This window comes from Zonotrichia leucophrys, chromosome 2 (genome assembly GCF_028769735.1).
Source record: "Zonotrichia leucophrys gambelii isolate GWCS_2022_RI chromosome 2, RI_Zleu_2.0, whole genome shotgun sequence".
Taxonomy (NCBI): domain Eukaryota; kingdom Metazoa; phylum Chordata; class Aves; order Passeriformes; family Passerellidae; genus Zonotrichia; species Zonotrichia leucophrys.
The window spans coordinates 77,311,383-77,333,583 of NC_088171.1; the positions used below are offsets into that span (position 1 = coordinate 77,311,383).

The 22,201-nt window shown below is 35.3% G+C and overlaps 1 protein-coding gene across 9 annotated transcripts in view; it reads left to right on the plus strand.

Moving 5' to 3' along the window:
• The window catches only part of CDH18 (cadherin 18), a 495,321-nt gene that overhangs the window by 442,818 nt on the left and 30,302 nt on the right, over positions 1-22,201 (plus strand). For all 9 annotated transcript variants that reach the window (XM_064705466.1, XM_064705467.1, XM_064705474.1 and 6 more), the window contains 2 exons: positions 2,961-3,214; positions 16,118-16,254. In XM_064705466.1, the coding sequence (XP_064561536.1) occupies positions 2,961-3,214; positions 16,118-16,254 (391 nt within the window). The remainder of the gene's footprint in view (positions 1-2,960; positions 3,215-16,117; positions 16,255-22,201) is intronic.

Sequence of the window (22,201 nt, forward strand, 5' to 3'; positions counted from 1 at the left end):
AAGCAGAAAGGAAGAATTTCCAGCAAAATAAAAGACATAGAAAACTCTGTTAATTTACATTTCTTACTGGTTTTGGCAAAGTAGCTTCAACAAATTTTTCACTATTATTTAGAATATGACAAAAGCATGCGTTGCCTGTTCTTTTACATACACATGACAATTATTTAAGTCATTTTTACATCAAGACAAGAGGAGGTGGAGGTAAGTTTTGCTTAAGAAATGTTATATTCCAGTTGAGCAGAAATTCAACACTTAAAAGTTACATAAATTTGTGTATAATACCTCCATTATTTCCTCGGATACCTTATCCTTTTGTACAGTATTAAAAAAGTGATCTTGGTTTCTTTTTTTTCTTCCTTTTTTTAACTCAGATCTTTTATGCAGTTTAATAAGTATATTATGTGCTGTGTGCTGTAATTGCTTTTAATTTAGATTGGGTTTCAAGCTGAAGTTTTGAGACCCTACCCAAAATAAATAACTAAACTGAGGACAGATGTGTTTTGGTTTTGCATATCAGATACCAGTGCCTTCTATAACAGTAAAATAGAATTATTTATCTTCTAGTACTTCTCCAGGAGAATTAACAGTAGGCACATCAGAAAAGTCAGAAGTAAATATATTATTGTGTCTAATGACCTGAAATCCTTATCCAAATATTAAAGATTTCCTTATGTAAGATTCTGATAGACAGATAAAACTTTTGAATGCCTCTATTTGTATGCAAAGGCTAGGAGTATTAGAATCTTTTTAAGTCTCATTCTGGGCTGACCCAAAACATCCAATACTTTCATTATCTTTCTTATTGACAAACCTGTGGAGCCATTCTTCAGTCTCAAAAATCCTTCCACAAAGGGTTTATTACAAACTGTCATGAAGTATTTCCACTTTACCTCATGCATTTCCTCATTTGAGTAAGAAACTGCAGGAAACCCAAACAAAATAGCCCAGTAAAAGCTACTATTCTCTGTATCCTTCAAAAAAAGAATGGTCATCATGCCCCCACTTTGTCACGATTTTCAGAAACATGTGTTAGAACTTTCCTGACCTCAAGTCAGCAAGTATCATTCAGGTTTCCCAGAAAAAGTGTCTAACAGCCCATGTCTCATCAATTTTGTGTAATGAAACTGGAAATGTTCAAGAAACAGTTATTTCCAATAAAATTCTGTAACTCTTTTTGGGAGTTGCAGTTACCCTAATATGAGATTCCTTTTGGGTGTCTCATATTAGAAACTCAAACTGCAGTATAGTGCAGAGCAGCATATTCCAGTTAGCCTTGTAAGTGGTCACTTGAGCTACATTTGGCATTTTCAGTTTGGCATGAAAATCATAATAGCCAATGGCTACATACTGAAGTTATGTTGCTAATTGTAATGAAAGGATGTTATTAATTGGGAAGATAGAAAACATGTACAAAAATTCTCTTTAATTAATCTAAAATATAAATGTTTTCTTTCTTTCTGGGGAAGGCAATGATCTTCAAGGATAATTTTAGGTAAATACAGAAATGTTTTGCATATTTAGAGACACAAGAAAAGTCTGTCTTTCATCTTATATCTACAGCTAATGATTGAGATGTTATAGGTAAAAAAAAAAGCAAATGAGAGCAAAAACCTAACCTGACTATATTTAAAATGTCAGCTTTTTCTGATTATCTGAATAGATTTTTCCCTTTAAAAAATGTTATTGTTTGATCAAGGAACTAGATAAAATAAAGAGTTTGTGTTACTACAAGACTTTGTGTCTTGTAGTCTTCTCTCACTTGTTTTCTGAGATAAATGAATCTTCCTGTGCAAGTTAATTCAGTTGTTGTCAATATAAACTGAGTTTTCCAAAAAGACATCAAAGATAAATGTTGCAGTCCTTTTTAAACCTGTTTATTCTTAGAATGTGCATGCTGCAGAAAAATGAAAATCACTAGTCAATATTTGGCTACTCATAACAAAACCTCCATAAATTAATGGACATCAGAGTTAGAATTTATTAAACGTATATTTCTTTATGAATTGACTTGAGAAGGATACTTAGCTGTTTTTTCTTGCGTAGTAATAGATTTACCAGGCTATGGTTAATTTCCATGCCTTTAGAACTTTTTATTTTTACATTCAGGAAAGGGAAACAGAGAGTAAGAGGGTCACAAAAAGCCTTATACTGATAGAGTTTAAAGAATTAATTAATTGTCCTTAACTATACAAAGGAGAAATCAAACAAATATATAAAGTGTATATAAATTCTGATTAATTTTTCTTGTACACCATCAGTCAAATTTATTGTAGATTTCATCTATAAAATTCACACTGACAGTGAAAAGCCAGAATGATACTGGTATCAGTGGAATTCTGCCATGCCATAGAGGAAATAAAAATTGTCTTTCTAAAAATAAATATGTGCATATGCAACTTCTTTAATGATATGACTGTGTTTGGAAACTGTTGGAAATAGACAGTCTACATCTGCTCTCTTACATTGAGCAAGTGTTTTCCTGTGAGAAGTTGCTTTTATTCAGTTGAGAATAAAAGAGATGCCCAAAAGAATTTTAATGTTGTCCCTGTCACTGTCTATGACCATTTTTATTTAAGATGTGAAGTTATTTTAATTCAGGATACATCATTCTCTACCTTTTTCAGGACCTAGGATTTACTGATTAAAACCAAAAGGTGACAAAATTCAGACAGTACATTATCAGGAAAGTAGAATCTGAGACTTATCCTAAACCATGGGCTATTTCCAAAGCTAGTATCTTTTTCAATATTCTGTTGCAGAGAAAAATTGAAACCATCCTGCTTCATTTATATCCTTCTATATACAAGCTATGACAGTGGCTGCCAGAATATCAGAGAATATCATCCCTTTCCAGTGACACAAAGAAATGTTTAAGTTAAACAGAAAAGATGTTGTTAAGTTGCTAGCAGGCTAAACTGGAGAGCAGAATGTCTCTGAGAATTTTTTTTTTCTTCCAACAGCCACTCAACTATGAAAAAAAGAAATCATATACACTTAATATAGAAGGAGCAAATACTCACCTGGATTTTCGCTTTTCACACTTGGGGCCGTTCAAAGATGTGACGATGTTGAAGGTCATCGTTGGCGATGTGGATGAACCCCCGCTCTTCACCATGCCTTCCTATGTCATGGAAGTTTATGAAAATGCAAAGATTGGGACTCCTGTTGGCACAGTAACAGCACATGATCCTGATGCTGCAAACAGTTTAGTGAGGTATAGTAAATCCAAATTATAGGAATTAATTATTCAATCATGATATTGAATTTCAAAAGCTTAATGGTCAATGAGATCTGGAATGTAGGAAGATGGTTTATTTTAGTACATGAAGGAAAACATAGGTTGGAACAGTGTCATGATCAGTCTGTATAGATTAGATTTAGTAACATAACCTTCAACTTTATTTGATTTGCATTATAATTCCCATCATTGGTCTGAGCAAAGGCCTGATTTTCCAGTAGTGTCCTACTATAAATTTTTGAAATATCATAGTATGGTTTTCCCCCTGCTGTCAAAATTGCACTGGCCCTCTGCACACTTGTTTCACTGTAGTTGTCCCAGGTGCTTGTGCAAGACAGCAACAAGTTTAGATACATCTTCCTTTTAGAGACAAGCAGGATCATTTTTGCAAAACGTTGGTTGAGGATGAGCCCAATTTTTTGTTACATGCTTCAGCTTCAGTAGAGCATCAAAAGAATCAAATATGTGCAATAATGAATTTTGTGGAACAATATAAGAACTTTATGTGTCAAAGGTGGCAGTGAATCTAAAAAGTCTCCGAAAAATATCTGCAAAAAGATTTTTGATGCTTTTCCTTTCCATGACATAATAATATAGCCTTTGTAAAAATAATTTTATTATATCCTTGGAAAGCAGTTTTTCTTCAGCTGGTTAGGAAGATTTAGTCTCCTGACTGAGTTGAAATCTGCTGGGTATGTGTAATAGTCTTAGTAAGGTGAAACAATCTTTTCATAGCAATGAAGACATCCGATTTTTATGGTTCTTTTGTCATAATAGTCTAAAATTCAAAATGTTTTGTGTCAGAGAATCAATATATGCAATTTCTTAGTGGCAAGTTATTGCCTTTGAAAAATTTCCACTATGGTATTTGTGGCTAAATTGTAACATACATAATAAATTTTTTCTCTAAAAATAGCTGCCAAATTCCTGTAGCTCTAATATTGTGATTCTGAAGCTATTAACACAGTCAGACCCATTATTGTCATGGAAATTTGGAGTAGGAAGGGCAAGTGCATATTTGACTAACTGGTCCATAATTCAGCTGTCTGTTGCCCATAACAATTTTGTCTAGAAAGAGATAAATCTGACAAAAGGGAAGCAGCAGCAGTTTGGACAAAGCCTGGGAGGGCCAGAAGTAGATTTTCTGGGTGAAACAGGCAGTAATCTGGAAATAGAGGGATCAAAACGAAAAATATTTTCAAATATTGAGCTTTTTGTATTTGGCTTTTTTTTTCCAAACTTGGATTTGTCACCAGTAGTTGAGGACAGAATATTAAGTATCCGTATTATTCATATAATTGAGGGAAAAAAATTGTTCTTACTTTTGTCAATCATGTTTTTACCTCAATTGACATATATTTTTGAGTTGCTCCTTCCATATCTTTATGTCTCAGTGGAGAAAAATATATAGTGCTAACATAACATACCAAACCATGAAGATCTGAAGGCAGCCAATTCTCATTTAGTTACATGTTGGTGGGGTTTGGCAAGGGCTTTTCGTAGAAAGCAGAGACCACAATCTCCAGGGAAGAAAGACAGAGATAGGACTTGACCTGCTGATCTCTGTGTAGCAGGGAAGTAACAGAACAAACAGCGCTTCTTATCCAAATGGCTCAGATACATCTCCAAATACTGTGAGGCTACAGGGCAAGATACAGAGCAGCCATTTGCTTATCAGTCTTTCCTAATCCACTTGTGCATCCTTTCCACTTTATAAGGACACTCGCTGCCATGTATGAGATTGATGAAGCATTTAGGCACACGCAGTTGAAACCATCTCACTTTGCTATTCAGCTGCTGAAAGAGATACAGTGCTCTGATTTGTTCACTGCCTAATTAAATAACAGTTTAATTTGATGGCAGGAACAATTCTTGTATACAGAATAATGGTTGGAAGTGTAGTTAATCTTTTTAGGTTATTTGAACTGAACACAAAATTAAATAGCATCATCTACTGCTATCAGTAGAGGGAGACAAAGTGGGTTTTGTCCTTATTTCCTCACTGCGATTTCATCACAGTGATTTCATCTTGTTCCTGAGCTGAGCAGTCTTCAGAAGGCACTGACTTTTTGCCAGTGCTTGTACTAGTGTTTCAGTCTTTAAACCCCAGCAGAACTGTAATAACAAATGTAGCTAATAGCAGTGGGGTCTTTTTATTCAATACCTGACTGGCCATTTGGACTGTTCAAAAGGATTTTTCTTTTCAAGCTGATTGATGTTTTTTTTCTTTAAAAATATAGAAATATATTTTCAGGGAAACTTTAAAATGCTCTGTTTTAGAATAAGATTATTATTCTACTGAAATACGAAAAGCAAGATATAATAGAAAGCATAAGAAATAAATATAGTAAAGTTTCATCATGTATTAATTTTAAATATAAAGGGGTTTTGAGTAGTTTGAAAATCACTTAAAAATTTACCTAAAAATTATTGTCTAAATCAACAGAAAACATCTTTATTTGTCATGCATTCACAGGTATTACTGCCCTGTTGGAACATTTATGAAAAACTAATCCCCTTTCATTGCTTTGTGTCAAGTATTCTGCCTCCATACTCATATCTTTTGTTGCTTGAAAAGGTCAGCGTTAAGTCACGTCTTATAATAATATCTGATGTGCAAGTGGATCTTGAAAAGTATCTTCCCACACAATGCGAAAGCAAGCATGACTATTAAATGCTCTAATTACAATATTTTCTTAGTCCATTATTCATTTTAAATCCCTGTATATCTACTTAGAAATTATCTTTTTTTTCTTTCTGTAATCATACACAGAAAACCTGTGTGGTGATTAGGGGCGCAAACAGCTTTTAATTGGCAAGGCACCTGGCTGTGAGTGCTGCCTCAGGGCAGGGCAGCGCCTCCTGAAACCCTGACATCCTCCTGTAGGTGGTGATCCTTGGGTGGTGAGTCCGCCCAGGCACAGCTCATACTCCACATGATCCTTGGAGCTTCCCAACTGCCTCTGGTCTGCTGCCAGTGGAATGTTTTTTGGGAACGTGATGCTGTAGCTGTTCCCCAAGCCACCTCCAAGGCAGTGATTCAGAAAAGAGCTCAGATGTATTTTTAAGACCATAATACTTTCTGCAGCTCTGATGTAACAGTGAAAGTAGCTCCATGACATAGACCAGCTCCCCCAGAATAACTCCCTGGCTTGATAATGTACTATGAAGAACTGAAAGCCTTTGCTTTTGCTAATTTTATACACTTAAGAGTAGTGTTTGAGAAATAAGACATCCTGTTGTAGAAATACAGTAACATCAGATCACTCCTTTGAGTGCTCCTTCGTCATGTAGTGATACAGGGGGTAAATCACTGTTTTGAGCATTAACGATAACACCTCTGCACCCTCCAGTAATTTTTTTACATCCACTTATTATGTTTAACTTGGGTTGTTTGCATTTCTGGGAAGAATTTTTCTTTTCCTGGTATCTAACAGAAAACTTGTGGTGAATGGGGTACAGGTCCTGATCAGGACTCTGCCTGTGACAGCAGTGTCAAACGATAAGAAAGATAAGCATCTTCCCTTTTCAGAAGGTCTACAATTGCTTAGCTAAAACTGATTTGTTATATTAATATTTTGGAATTCAAGTAAATTTTCTGTTGGACCCTAGTCAGGTTGTAATATGCCTTGCTATAATGTATTTTATTCACAAAGATTGATCAGCTATAGGAAACGGAAGTCAGAAAAAAAAAACTCGGTTGCTTTGCTTTTGGTTTTGGTTTTATTTTTTCTTTTTTAAATTTTGTAGTAAAAATTAATTTTAATATTTATAATTTTTTTTGTCCTAAAAATTGACTTTTAATTTTGTGCTAGGTTGGTGAAGAATAAGAGTACAATCCTGCTTCTCACTTTTCTAATGGTCTTATGTTGTTGCCTTAAAATGGATGATATATCACAATGGTTATAATACATGTATATACTAATGAGTGCAAAAACTTTCCAACACTACACCTGGTATGTAGAGGCTCCAATAAGTTCCTAGTTCCCTTCTCCTACTTTGATTTAAATTGACAAACTTCTCTTTTCTTCTTTCAGAAAGAATACTAAAAACTTAATGAATTACAGGTGCATATGATTATAACAATTAATATGGTGTAGGAATTTTGTCATCAGTTCTTGTATTCAGTAGAGAAACTTATTTCAACTTTTGCTGTATTGATTGTAAAAGATAGTCATCTTTTAGATTCATCTGAAGGTGAATATTTTAGAAAGTAATCTTAATTTTCAGTAAACAGTATTTTAAGAAGCATGGTTATACGTAGATGAAAGAACATAACCAATAAGTTTTATGCTTTCCCATGATTATTTCTCAAGGTCTTAAAGATAAAAAGGATTGTGAAAAAATCTTTTCTAATGTAAAGTTTAAATTTGCTAGAGGTAGAGTAAAACCTCAACTTGTGATTCAAATTGAAGGGATGTGCAAGACATCTTCATGAAAGTATCTAAGGGAGGGGCTGAAAATTAAATTATATTTTTAAGTTTCCCTCCCACCTCCCACCTTCTCTGAGATCAATTCAGTCTCTATGCTCTCAGCAGAGAGAAGGGATAAGGCTGCTCCCCTTCTGGAAAATACAGAAGTCCCTTCTCCTAGTTTTTTTTAATTTGCCTTACTTGCTCTTTGAATGTCATATAAGAGGTATACAATCAGTTTGTTTCCTGCTGTCCTGTGTACAGCCAGCATGGCTTCCCTAAGGACAAGTCCTGCTTGACTGCTCTAGTGGCCCTGATGGAGTGACTGTACCAGTGGACAAGGGAAGGGTTACAGATGTAATTTATTTGGACTTCTGTAAAGCCTTTGACACAGTCATCCACAACATAATTTTCTCTAAACTGGGACGAGATGGATGGAATGGGTGGACTGTGACACTGCTTGGGGTGACATAATTGCAGCTTCCCAGTACCTGAAGGGAGCCTACAAAAAAGATAGGGAGGGACTATTTACAAAAGCATGTAGTGGCAGGACAAGAGGGAATGGCTTCAAACTGAAAGAGCTTAGATATTAGCAAAAAATTCTCCACTGTGAGGGTAGTAAGACGTTGAAAAGGGTTTCCCAGAGAAGTTGTGGATGCCACATACCTGGAAATGGATAAGGTGTGGTTGGATGGGGCTCTGAGCAATCTGTTCTAGGAGAAGGTCTCACTGCCCATGTCAGAGAGGTCGGAACTGGATGGCATCCAAGATCCCTTCCAACCCAGGCTATGATTAAATGAGTCTATGACTCTCTCTTGGCTGTACTTAGGGCAGCTCACTGAGATCAGGGCCGTCATATAGAGAGTTAATCCCTCCTTCATATGCATGGGGCAGAATATGTGAGATTTTCCAGATCCTGTCAGGCCTGCACTGGTGAAGACAAAGGCAGAAATCTGCCCTCCTCAAAGAAGACCTCAAAGCAACAACTTCATAATCTTCCAGTGTTCTCTCTAAAACTGTCATTAAACTGAGACAGAAGAGCACCCTATTTTGAATGGCTGGAGAGAGATGGGAATTTTTCTTCAATTTCTTCACTAATTCTCCACCTGATTTCAGAGTGAGAAAATATTATAAAACCTTTCTTTACAGTGTTGAGGTGAGAGGTCTCTTGCTATTTTGTCCCCTGAGGCCTCAAATTAGTTTTGATTCTTGTCAAATTATGTGTCCTAGATCTCCCAGTAACAAGCATGTCCATGTCCTCAAGTAGGAACTGGTAAAATGTTCTGACAGCTCTTCTGACTAGGAAAATCCAGCTTAGGATAGTGGTCAGAATCCCACATCAACCAGAGCCACCTCCATCCCTCCCTGAGAGCTGAGAGAGGAAATGCCTCAGATCAACTTTTTGACAATGAAAAACAGATTTTTCATACCAGAACATCATCTTTATGTTTCTAGAATTTTTACTGACTTCAGAATGTCTCAGACATTTACAGTTTTTTATGGTTTTAGAGTCAGCCTTCATATTGGAACGTTTCTAGAGTATAGTAATTTTGATAGGGTCATGCAACTCCCTAAACAGCCATAAATCTATCAATCTTGGGTTTATTTGCTTTAGTGTATAATATGTAGGGGAAAATAAGATAGTATGTAAGTAGAATATAATTCTTTAGCTGGTAGGTAAAAAAGTAGGCATAGGTTTAGAGAAGTAGCTATAGCTGTAGCTAGCTTGTCGGGGAAAATAGAAGTGTTTCTCATGTAACACTGACTGCTCTTTATTGCTTATCAGCATCTGAATGTTAATCTCTTTGAATAATAAGCAACTCAGATATAATAAAATATAGTTCTGCTATCAACACATCTACATGAAATGATTTTGGAGACAGTCATAATCCTGTGAAGAAATTCATAAAGTCGTGAAAAGACAAATCTTTATTTTGCTTTGAATTCTGAATTATGCCTTGAAGGGTGTGGCCTGTTCTTCTTCTAACTGGCAGAATTAGCTGGAAAACTGATCGCTGATTACCACATGCAGAGAGAAACTGCCAGCTAGAAATGATGAGTGTCTAGAAATAACTAGACATTTGTTTCATTCAAATGAAGAGTTTCAAATTTCCTGTGCTCAAGGTGAGCAGTGTGCTAGAGGATAGGAATAAGAACTGGAGCCGAAGCTGACTTCTGCATGAAATTCAAACCAGCAGTGGCTGTCTCTCAGAGACTTTCCTGAGAGACAGTGTTTCACTGCTGTGAATTCCCCTGTTTCCCCTGGGATCCTGCAACTCACATCTCTAGGACCAGGACATGGAACACTGCCACTCTGGCTGAGCTTTCAGCATGAGAGGTGAGCCAGGGGTCCTGCATGGAAACAACAAGGTACTGCTGATCAGCTGGTGGATGTCAGCTGGCAGCCAGCACCAGAGAGAACTCAGCAGGAGCAGCATATTGAATCAACTTCCTTTAAATGCTGAGAGAACAGTGTCTTTCTCAAAATTATGCTATGTCTGTTTGAAAAGAAAGCAAAGGAATAGTAAACAGAGGGGATACCTTCTCCAAGATATCTTCAAATGTATTCAATTTTCACACCTGGAAAGCACAGTTGAAGGTTGTAGTTCTCAGCAGCAGTCTTCTGCCAAGGAGCTCTGGAACATCGAATGTCTCCTTAATGTACCAGACATGCTGCAGGGAGAAAATTGGTTACCTGCTGATTGGCATGACTTCTGACTCATACTTCACAATTGCTTTTCTCTCCTGGCTGAATTTGTTTGAGCTATGGGGAAATAAATTGGCCCTGGAATGGATGTACTGTAGTGCAAGATAGTCATGGCAGCAGAATGTCTCCCCACCACCTCATTTGGCTTCAAGGCTTTGCTGCTGGTTCCCAGGCTCATGAGTGCTGCTGTCAGGAGGCAGAGAGAAGATAAAAGGCACACACTCAAGTTATGTCCCAGCATGGGCCATTTCTTGTTGTTCACCAGCTGGTCAAACACAGAGAATGTCAGCTGGTTGGTTCTCTCAGTCTTTGTCATGGTATGCCTCTTTTTCTCACTCTATGCAGTTGCTTACTCTTCCTTTTCTAAGATATTTTATAAAATGAAATAAAAATTTCTGTACTTTATCTCTTTTGGGTTAAGGTTCTTGCTTAAATCTTTAACTGAACAGGTTCCCTTACAATGGCATTTGACTTTTAACTGATAAGTCTTTAAAGATATTATTGGTTGGACAAGGTTCTGTTCTATTCCCATGGACTTTCTTTTAGCAATTCTTTGTAAGCAGCTTTACTTGTTATTTAAGAACTGGCTATTTGCTTATGTCTCAAAAGTCCAAGGAAGTACTGTGCTCCTTGAATTCTCATCTGGCTGAAATTTGTCTTTGGAAGTTTATTATTAATATGAGATTCACGGCCAAGGTAGAAATATGTAACATAGTTCATTCTTACAGTTGATAAATAGGGTAATAAATGAAAAATAACATAATGAAAAGATAATTTAAAGATTTGGTTGAAAAAAGAAAGAAGCAACTTAAAATCTCAAAGCTATTTTAAAAGTTCAAACTCAAGGCTAATCCTTAAAACACAGAAACTAGAGAGAGCCATACCAGAACAGTAACAGCTTATGCCAGTTGTCTGTCCAGTGATAGACTGGTGTTAATACTAAGACAATCATTTAGGTAGAGAGATTCTGAAAATGCTTATGCCTTTTAGCTTCAGAAGCCCTCCTAAATGGTTTGAAGATCATTAATATTTCTAAACTATTTTAAAATATTTGCATTATTGGAGTCTGACAGCTTTCAGCAAAAATGGGTGAATATCTGTCATCGCTGGCTCACTGCTTCACTAAAAGGCAGTGGGGAACGAAGCCAGAAGAGCCAGTGGCTTGCTTTGGTCAGAAGGATATGGATGGAGCTGGGAATGCACTTCCATTCACTGAGATTGCCTAATAAAAACATGGCATATGTTGCATTTCCCAGTGTTAGCAGGATTCAATTTTGGTATTTAATTTCTTTCAGATTATCTTCAGATAGTGTGACTATTAAGTTTTATATATTCATGATTCTTTTCAATGAAGTTTATATTAGATTGGTTTCTGTTGCTGGTTTGTATGTAAATAGTTTTTGGAGGGCTGTTTATCTAGGCATGTCTTGTTATTAAGTCTCTTTATTAACATGTGCCATGCATCTCTGATGTGCAGATTTAATGTGCAATGGTTATAAGCACGCTATGATGTGACATTTTCATGAGCTAATGTCTATAAATAAATATCTCAAATTGATATTTTAAATTAATTTTTGAATTAATGCATTCTATGTGAGCAGAAGCCATCAACTGACTTAAGGTGAAAAATCTCTCTTGAAATCACTCTTTGAAATTCAAAACTTGCACTATATCTTTTTGTGGTCTAGAAAAAGCATCGAAAAGCAGATCAGTAGATGTGGAAGGAAGGGTAGGAGTAGAAGGGAATGGCTGTCTGTTGCCACTACGATTCAGATGAAAGCAATTTTTTTTAATCAGATGAAGTAAATTCAGAAGCTTAAGTAAAGAATCCTTGGCTCAGGGATGTGCTCTATTTATGGGTATATCTGGTCTTTATTCTCAACATGTAGATAAATGAGTGACTAGTATTTATAAAGATCTAAATTGTTCATCACTTTGTAAAAGCATTGAAACTTGTTCTAAATGTCCTCTTACAGGACAAAAATTAGTTGCTCTACCAAGAGATTTATTGTACAAAATATTTTTAATACAGTTGGAAGCAAAACCAGCATTTCTAGGTTTTCTACTGTGTGGGAATATCTTGTTTTACTGACATGTTAATGAAAGTTGGGGAATACAAGTGCAAATATTTACTTTTGATGTGATGCAGTTTTAAGGAAGAAACTGGAGTAGTGGAGAAGAGCTGAATATTTTAATCATGAGAAAACCTAAGAAAGTACCTACTCCTTATTCATTAATTGATGAAGAAAAGAATTGTTAATCTGTGAATATTTCAAACTGTATGTAAAAGTTAGCACATGAAAGGGAAGGGCTACTGTGGAAAAAATTTTTAAAAGTTTCATAATTCTAGCAGAATAGGAAGTAAGAGTCTTAGTACAATGAGTTACTACAGGATTATTTTGTTCTCATTAATGACACAGAAAATACAACTGAAGTTATTAATTCAATCCTAAATTCATTAAATGGAGATTTGAGTTTCTGTGGAACACACTTAAATAACCGATTTAGGAAAAAGAGGTTCATATTAAAAAAAGGGAAAAAACCACCCTCTTTTACAATATGTCTATGAATTGTGATCATGTAAAAATGAATTTTTACATGATCACAATTTATCAGAAAATCAAGCATCAGCTTTTATACACAAGCTTCATTTTTTGGGACAGATATTTTTCTTTTTTTTCTGTACTTTGCTCAGAGGAAGAGGTAACATTTTGTCATAATTCGTATACACACAACAGCAGCTGGTAATTCATATAGATTTAAGTTTTTTTCTCATTGACACCTAATATGAAATTCTGTTTACTTTTAAGCTACAGTCTACAAAAAATACATAGCCTTATTTTTATGGCCCTGTGGGGGTAATGGCAGTAATGACTAACAGAATAGTCACTGTAGTCACTGCCTGATGTTGATAATAAGCAAAGAGTGTCCAGAGTAATTAATGTTTGCAGGATGAGACTCTTGCATTATAAGATTTGGATTTGCAGTACATATTGGATTTTCAGTACATATTCCATAAGAACAGGTCAGAAAAGAATATTTGATTTCTTTTTTTCGGCAAATAATCCATGTTGTTCTCAGGATGCTCCTAGAGTCAAGAAAAACAAAACTATACTAGGAGATAAATAATTAAATTTTATATTTGCATAATTTGTAATCTCTACCAGTAAAAGATTTCCAAGAAAACCGAAGGACAGTTATAGTTCCCACACTTTCTCTTTTAACCTTCTAGTTCATCATGCGCAAGATGCTTGTGTATCTGTGTATATATATTGACCAACACAACCAAACATTCATTATTTCTGTGTTAAAAGTAGTATGACCAAAACATTCCAACTATTTTTCCTAGTTCAGTTTTCCTAGGCTTCCAAGCATGAGGTGTAAGGCGTGGGGGCATTTCTCCACCTTAAACATTTATCTTCTAGACAAAGTTCAGATGTCTACAAGACTCTGTAGAAAATATGGCAGTTTTGTGGATTTTTAGAGATTGATACCACTCTGTCTCCAATTTTTTTATAAGTAGTTAAAGGCAATGTTATCTGTGGACATGGGAGATACAACTTCTCCACTGACACTGGCACAGTCTTAAAGAGGTGATTATAGCTTGCACAAATAGGGCCACATAAAATAATGCCAAGAGGATAATTGTGTGGTCCATTTTAGTTCTTTTTTGGGATGTATCCTCAGAGGATTCCAATATTCCTCAAAGCAAAATAAATTTCTTTGGATGTCTGCACCATCCAATATTTCATGATCGGTGACTGATGAAAGTTCATCAGGAGTTTTCTTTTAATTCCTCTCCTGAGTTTAGCAAGCATGGAGAACCATAGCAACTTTCAGAAGTGCGTCTGTAATGACGGCTGTGTGTAAATTCATTAACTTTTTTTATCTTTTTCCGGCAACATCAGTTTTGTTTTTTGTTTTTTTTCCATTCAGTTAGTGATACAGTGAATAATGTCCTTTGAAAAAATTTTCCTGACTTAAACTTTTAAAGATTGCTCCATCACCTACATAATCAAGATCTTCTTAGTCCACTTGCTTGAAGCAGCTTGAGTTGCCATCTTGCACATCCAAAGTGTCATTATTGGATACTTCTGGTATATTTTGGAATGAGTTATTCTCAAATGTTGGTAATAATGAACTGCAAAATAGATTCTGACTTAGTTTATGGGAAACAGCAAGGACAATCCTGGCTCCAGAAAAATGTAAAATGGGTAGGAACTGAGTTCTGCTGTCTCCCCAACAATTCCAACAGTCATTCAGCAGGGCTTTCACTCTTCATGATGTTGAAAGGCAAGATGGAGAACAGGTGAAAAGAAAGATATTCTATCCTAGGTTTGGATGCTTTGATTTTCAGTGACTAAACTATGGCTCTTCAGCTGCTGAAAATACTTGAGGCATGGCAAGAAAATCTGGAGTTCCAAAAGGCAAGTTAGCATACTGTAAGGCAGATGTAAATACTTCTTGTAGGTAGGAGAGGTGGGTTCAGGTTCTTTTCAGTAAGGAAGATCTAGCCTAAGTCACCAAATCCTATCTGGCTTTTCCACTGAGTCTCCAATCCTTTGACCAGTTAAGGTGACTCACTCAGATCTCTGCTTTCCCTTCTAAGTGCTTTCTTTCTTTTATTTTTTCACATCACTTCCACCTTTAACATATCATTCAATTAAATACTTGTTTGTTTTCTTGCTTTTTGTTTACACTACTGGTATAAATAAGTACATTGTGAGAGAAATAAAACTTATTTTTAATTGTTTTATGCTTGGCAAACTTTATGTGTGCCACTCTTTTTATTAGCTAGGAATTACATTGTGGTAATGAAAAAATAAGAGCAATTGGATGGGACAAATAAATCATTTTGACCTTTATATGCCTCCCATGAATTAGATATATATGGAATTTCACAAAATTAAAAGAGGAATGAAAAATTATCAGGAAAAGTAGTTATGGTACAAAAAATAATATTTTTCCTTTCCTAAATTATTTTTTCTGGACCTTTCCTAAATTATTTTTTCTGGAGTTAGTCAAGATGGCTTGGAAGGGTTGAGTAATTGCTTCATTTTTTAAAAGCCATTGTAAATAATTCCAGCTTTGAGAAAAGTCTTGTCAATCTTTTCTTTTGTGTTCTTTCCCTCTGCTTCCATTACCCACTTCAAGGCTTTTAGCTTCCTTGCTTGGTGAAGTGCCATGAAGCCAAGGGAGCAAAGCAGGGAATTTTAGTTTTTCTTCTAGGGTAGTGTCAATGGCTGCTCTGGAAACCAGATGTTTCTGATTTTCTATAATGGTGATGTTCCAAATGGCTTATGTGTCACCTTGTCATCGAGTTAATGTCAGAGGGGCATGCTTTGAAACAGGAACCAAGGCTCATCACACTGGTTTGCAGTGACAGGCAAATAAGCCGAACAATAATGTCCTAGTTTCTGCTTTCTTTTCTGCTTTTCCATTTCATGATTTTTAGTCAAAATACATGTGTATCTTACCTTTGGAAGGTTTGTATACTGCTGTGTAAAATACCACCTGTTAGCAATTTATATCTTAGTCACTCACGGTGGAAATATTGTTATATATCAAAAGAAATGAAAGATTATGAAAGAACTTAAATACGGTATTACTTTGGGTTTCTCCAAATTATTGTTTTTTCAGGTTATTTTTTAAATGTCTGTGATTTTAAAAGTTTAAAAGTAATATTCTTATATAGCTTTCTGTTACTTTGGATTATATATGCTACAACGAATATATATTTATTGTTATATTTCTTCATAGATATTTCATTGATCATAACACAGAAGAAGATAGGTATTTCACGATTGATGCTAGTACTGGAACCATTAAGACTGCCAAGATCTTTGACAGAGAGGAGACACCTTGGTACAACATCACAGTGGCTGCTTCTGAGATAGGTAAATCATTTATTTGGCACATGGTATGAAAAATAAAAATTAGAAAGGAAAATAATCACTCTCATATTTTGAGAAAGACTACATTAATATGTTATGTTCTTTTGAACACCAGTGGGTTTTTAGCTAGTCCAGATAAAGAAGAGTTTTCTGTGTGTTTGTTAATACTCTAACTCCACAGAACAATTAAACAAAATCACATGCCTATGTGAGTCCACCTGTGTAAATTTGCCAGATTTCTCTGCATGGGACAGAAGGCTGCCAACTTACCCAGCAACATTTCTAAGCATTCAATCTCCTAAAATAAACAGCTTGTGCCATTTGTGTTTCACAATTCATATGTCTTAGAAGTTAACACTATTTAGTACTGTCTGAGAAATTCATCTTTCCTTCTTGTATCTACTATGGACTATTTTAGCAAATTGCATGCCAATTGTACGCCCGTGTTAATTTATATTTCACAAATGCCTAGTAGTTTCTGATTATGTTTCTGGCCTTTTAATGGGCAAATTACCAAGATATAATAAATACTTACCTGTGCATTTGAATGTCCTCTAACTTTGGTGAATCTCCATTGCCTCAGATAAGCCCTGCAATGATCAAAAGCCATTTGGCTGAGGAGTATGAGACAAATATTTCTTCTTGAGGCAAGGAGAGTTTAACGAACTTTTCAGTTTGGCTTTTTGATTGCAGGGTCTTCATTTTTCCATGGTCAAAGTTTTAAATTTAAAAAACTCAACAAGGAAAATGAAGAAAAAAAAAGTCCCATTCTGGATTGATAGATTCAATTCTCCTAAGCACTGTTCATGTTACCATCTTTCAGTGGCAGTGATTTTGATCAAAACTGTGAAATACTTTTATGTATATTCGTTTTCTTTTTTTTTTTGTTTTGTTTTATTAATGATAAAACACAGGTTTTACCTCTAATAGGTTCCACTGACATTATTTAGCCCGGTCTGCTTTCAACTGTTTCAACTCTTGGTTAAAATGTAATCTGTTCTGCCACTACAGCACTGGCGCATGCTACAGAATAAACAGCATGAATTTATTTCATAAAGACAGCAAATTGTTTCCTATTATTGTACCTACATTCACAAATAAATTGACATTTTGTGCTAAGTACTTCCCTACAGTAAATAATAGGATCTAGAATTTTATGATTAGCTCCTTGAAAAAGCAAACACTAACACTCCTGTGTGCTTGACAGTGTTGACATATATAGAATGTCATTTCAGTTCAGCATAAAACTGAATTCAGCATGAAATAAAATATAATTAAAGCTTAATCATAACCAGGTGCATACTTTTAATTAAAAAAAAAGAAAACAAAATTTAAAAGCTACACAGGGACACTGAAAAAAAAGAGTATTCATGAGTCCTTTTTCGGAAACCATTGAAATATAATTTTCCAGAAAAAAATCTCAATAGCATAAAACTTGAACATAGCTTTCTCCACATTATTTGTTTCACATAATCAAAAGAGTGCTGGTACGTGTATCATGCTGAGAATAGCATGAAGAAGGAGGATTATGTTTAAAACTAAAACAGAATGGAATAAATTATAAGAATTATACTTTTTTTCTTTTTCTTTTTTTTTTTTTTAATTTTAGGTGCTCTGCTTAGAAGTCTCTGTTTCAGGTGCAAATTTTTACAGGAAAACACAAATCTGATTTTTTGTCCCTTGCTCTGCCTTTGTTACAGTTAAAGCTGGGGTTGAAAAAATAAGTAAATTTATAGAGTCAGTTGGAAAAACAATTCAATTATGAAAAAAGGAAGATATAGTAGTGAGGAAGAGATGGATAACAGACAGACTGACAGGCAGCCTAAATGACAGACAGCCTTTCCTTGTGTCTATTTCCTCAAACATTTTGTTTTTTGTCATATTTGGAAATTACAACACTGTTCTTTTCCAAATCCATTGTGAACTTAATAATGAATTTATGGTGGAGCAAGGGGCATATGCTGTGTATGGCCAAAGCTCTTCCCTTAAGTGCTATCTATCCCATATCTGGTCTTATGGTTTTTGCTTTTAAGCTCAAGCACTAGGTATTGCAAAACTAAGACTAAAGCTGAAATATCAGTCAAAGGCTATGACAAAAGTGTTATTTGGCTGTGAGGCTGATATTCCTCAAATTTATCTGACACAGCAGAAGGCATTTGCAGCTTCTGACATCATTTGCTTGGCCAAGAGCACAGCAGAACCTCCAAGGCCCATAAAGATTGTATTCCTTCAACAACAAGAGGTGCTCTGTGGGTATAAAGTGTTGATTGTAGTTAGTTTCTTGAAGTGTTTTCCTCTCTTCACTTTGTGCTACATATCACTGATAGAATTCAGTTTCCACCTATCATCCCTTTGGCCACTATTTGTAACCGGGCTTATTCTACATAAATGAAATTTAGAATCAAGATTATATTTCTACCCCCAATTGTGTGATATCTTCATGCTTCAACCTCATTCTTTCTCAACCTTTCATAAGATATTTACTTTCACTTTTCCTCTCTGTATGTGATATATACTGTCTGCATTGGTCAAGTGTCCTCTGAGATCTGAGGAAGTCCTACCACTTTGCTCTTCAGGAGTAATGCTGATGTAATAATCCACAGGTTTTTTCTGTTTGTGCTCTTATTTCTTAAATCACACTATTATTATAAAAATTAATGGGCAATCCTTTTCTTTCTTTAACATGCATTGTTCTTAAACAGCAGCATTTTTGTTTCCAGAAGCATTTGCTTTGATTGTCTCAATAGGAGTGCTTCCTGAAATCTCATTGTAGTACTAGGAAATAAGATGATAAAGTAGTACTATAGTTTATGTTGAAGGATCTAAAGACTAAATCTAAGACAGGGGGAGGGAGAAGTCATACTAAGAGTAGTACTAATACTTTAAAATACAGATTCATATAGGGTGATTACCATTTAATTGACTTCTTAGAATTCTTTGAAAAAAATTTAGAATAGTCTGTTTGAAAGAGGGAGAAGATATAATTTGATTGATTCTAGTAAAGGTTTTTAAACAAGTCTTTGACAAGAGTAATGAGAATAGAAAAGTACAGAGCAAATGCACAATGTTTTATAACACAAGAAAGACTGATTTAAAGGAAAGAAATACAGTCATAGCTTAGTAATATCAAGAATACAGTCTGTCCCTTGGAAGTAGAAAAACTTAAGGCTGAGCTATTTCAAGGACTAACAGAATCTGTCAATTAGAATTCATTATAATGATAGCACTCAATGATGCAAAGTGATTCAAATTCCAAAATTACCTCCCTAGCTGGTAAGAATTAAGGAAGATTAAGAAAAATTCATGTAAGAACAAGACACACAGAAGAATGAGCTAGATAACTGAAGGGTGAAGTGGATGGAAAACTGTCTGAAATGGCAGGTTGAAAGGGCTTCAACCAGCAGCCCAGATAGCAGGTGGGGTCCAATCACTAGGAATTATTCCTGGTGGCTTATGCAGGATATAACAGCCTCTTCATTAATGATGTGATATGTGGAATAGAGTGCTTTCTCAACCACTCTCACTCTTTGCAAATGACACAAAACTGGAATAAAGGCTCGTACATCAGACTGTTGTGTTGACAACCAGAAAGATCTCAATAGGCTAGAGAAATGGCTGAACAGGAAATGAAGAGAGATTGATGAGAGGGAAATTAAATCTTGAAGAGAGATTTAATAATAGGAAGTGCAAAGCTGAGCACTTAGAGAGGAGTAATCCGATGTACCAGTTCACATGCACAGCCAACTGGCAGATGAGCAGCTTTTGAGAGAAGGTTATGGTGGAGATCCTGGTGAATGAAACCTGGGTGTGAGCCAGTGATGAGATCTTGTGGCAATGGAGGCCAATGCCATTCTGCACTGGGTGAGAAAACATTGGGTGTCAGCAGGCTGAGAGGGGTGATCCTTCCCCTCCATACAGCCATGATGAGAGCCCAAGAGGAATGCTCCCAGATCTGGGCTCCTCAATACCAAAAAAACTAAGTCCAGTGCAGAATCATGAAGGCTGGAATATCTGTCATATGAGGAGAGGCTGAAAAAGCTCAGATTGTTCAGCCTGGAGATGTGAAGGCTCAGAAGGAGCTTATCAATAAGTTTAAATAACTGTTAGGGGGAGTCAAAGAGGTGACTAAAGATGATCAACATCAAGAAAGACTCATCTGAGTAGTATACGGTAAAATAACAGGAAATAATTTGAATAAACTGAAGCACAGAAAATTCCATTTAAACCAAATAAGAAAAATGGTTTTACTGTGAGATTGATTGAAAATTGGAACAGGTCACATTGAGAGGTTGTGGATTCTCTGTCTTGGAGACACTCAGAACCCAACTGGACATGGCCAGAGCAATGTACACTCTAGATCCAGCTTTGAGCAAAGGAGTTGGACTTGCAGATCTATGGAGGCACCTTCAAAATCAATGATTCTTTGATTTTTTGGTACTGGGAACTGTGTTTTTAATGTGGAGAAGAAAATAAAAGAAGAAAATGGAGAAAACCAGCTTCTTGATATGTTTTTCAGGTGATGTTAACATCAAAAGGTTATCAGAGTTCAAAAAATACTGACATGTAGATGTATAATAACTGTGCTTCTAATTAGAAATGTGATTTTTTTTAAAAAGCAAAATAAGTGCTTATATTTTAAATATTTTAAAGGTACCTTTTAACTGGGAAGTTGTCACATATTTCTCTTATGCAACTGGTTATTATATCAGTGTGTAGAATGGATTTCTGGATCTGTCAGATCATTAGCAGTTTGGGATCAAGTTGAGGTGCTCCTGATTGTCTCCAAAATGCTCTGCAGTGGCTGAAAATGGAAAATCACACCACTTTCCACTATTTGCTTAAAGGACCAACTTGAATGCAATGGGTGCAAAAACTTGTGATTGAAGGGACAATAAAGAATTCCTAATTTATAAAGCTGTGGAGAGGTTGTATAGAAGAGAACTGAAATAATGGTGTTTCATGCCAGGTTTTGTCACATCCCCGAAACTTGATGAAATCCAATCAAGAGTCAGCAAAAAAATTACCACATTAAAGAAACCTGTATATACAGAGCTTTAACACTGTAATGGATTAGAAATCAAAATACTGAAGAGACATCATTATGCAATCAATTTTACAGAAAAAAATCCCACATATCTCCAAGGTGTTGAAAAAATCAGACATTGGAAAAAATAAACCCCAACCAAACAAATATATTTGTCTTTGTATTTACTTTGCCATGGGTATTCATTATGAACTTCACAGGAAAAAATGCCAAGGGGTTGAGTTAGGGCAATATTTAATGGCAAACTATGCAATACCCTATGTGCTATGGAAGGGATATCAGGAAAAAGTAATTGCAAAAAACTACTCAAAGAAATAACTTTTAGACATATTTAAATAGAGTGCCAACAAACCCTACTCAGAATTTAAATATGTGAAAAGTTAGGATAACTCACCAGAATAAAAGTTTGGAACATTCATTTAAAAAAACCTAGAGTAAATAACATTAAAGTGTCTTTTCTAATTGTAACATAAGTAGTTTTTTAATAAGTCTTGGTAAAAACAATAACAGAAACATACAATTACATAATTCAGAGGAAAACAGCATCCACAGAGACAACTAATAATATGCAACAGTGAAATGTAAGCCCCCTTGAGTTGCTGAATAATGGAAGTCCTATAATTGCAACAAATAAAGAGATAAAGTGTATTCTTATGGTGAGGTGTGGTTTTATCTATTATTAGGAATCACAGGGAAATTGCTACCCATATTACCATCATTAAACAGCAAGGTTATTAAAAGAATTTGACAGTTCTTTTTCACATTTTATATTTGCAGAAGAGAAATTACTAAGATTTGGGTAGGATATTAAAATATATTACTCCTGATAGCACTGCATGAGGCTGTCATATGGAGAAGGATAACTGAAGCTGGAGGGGAGACATAAAGTATAAATAGTATTTCTGC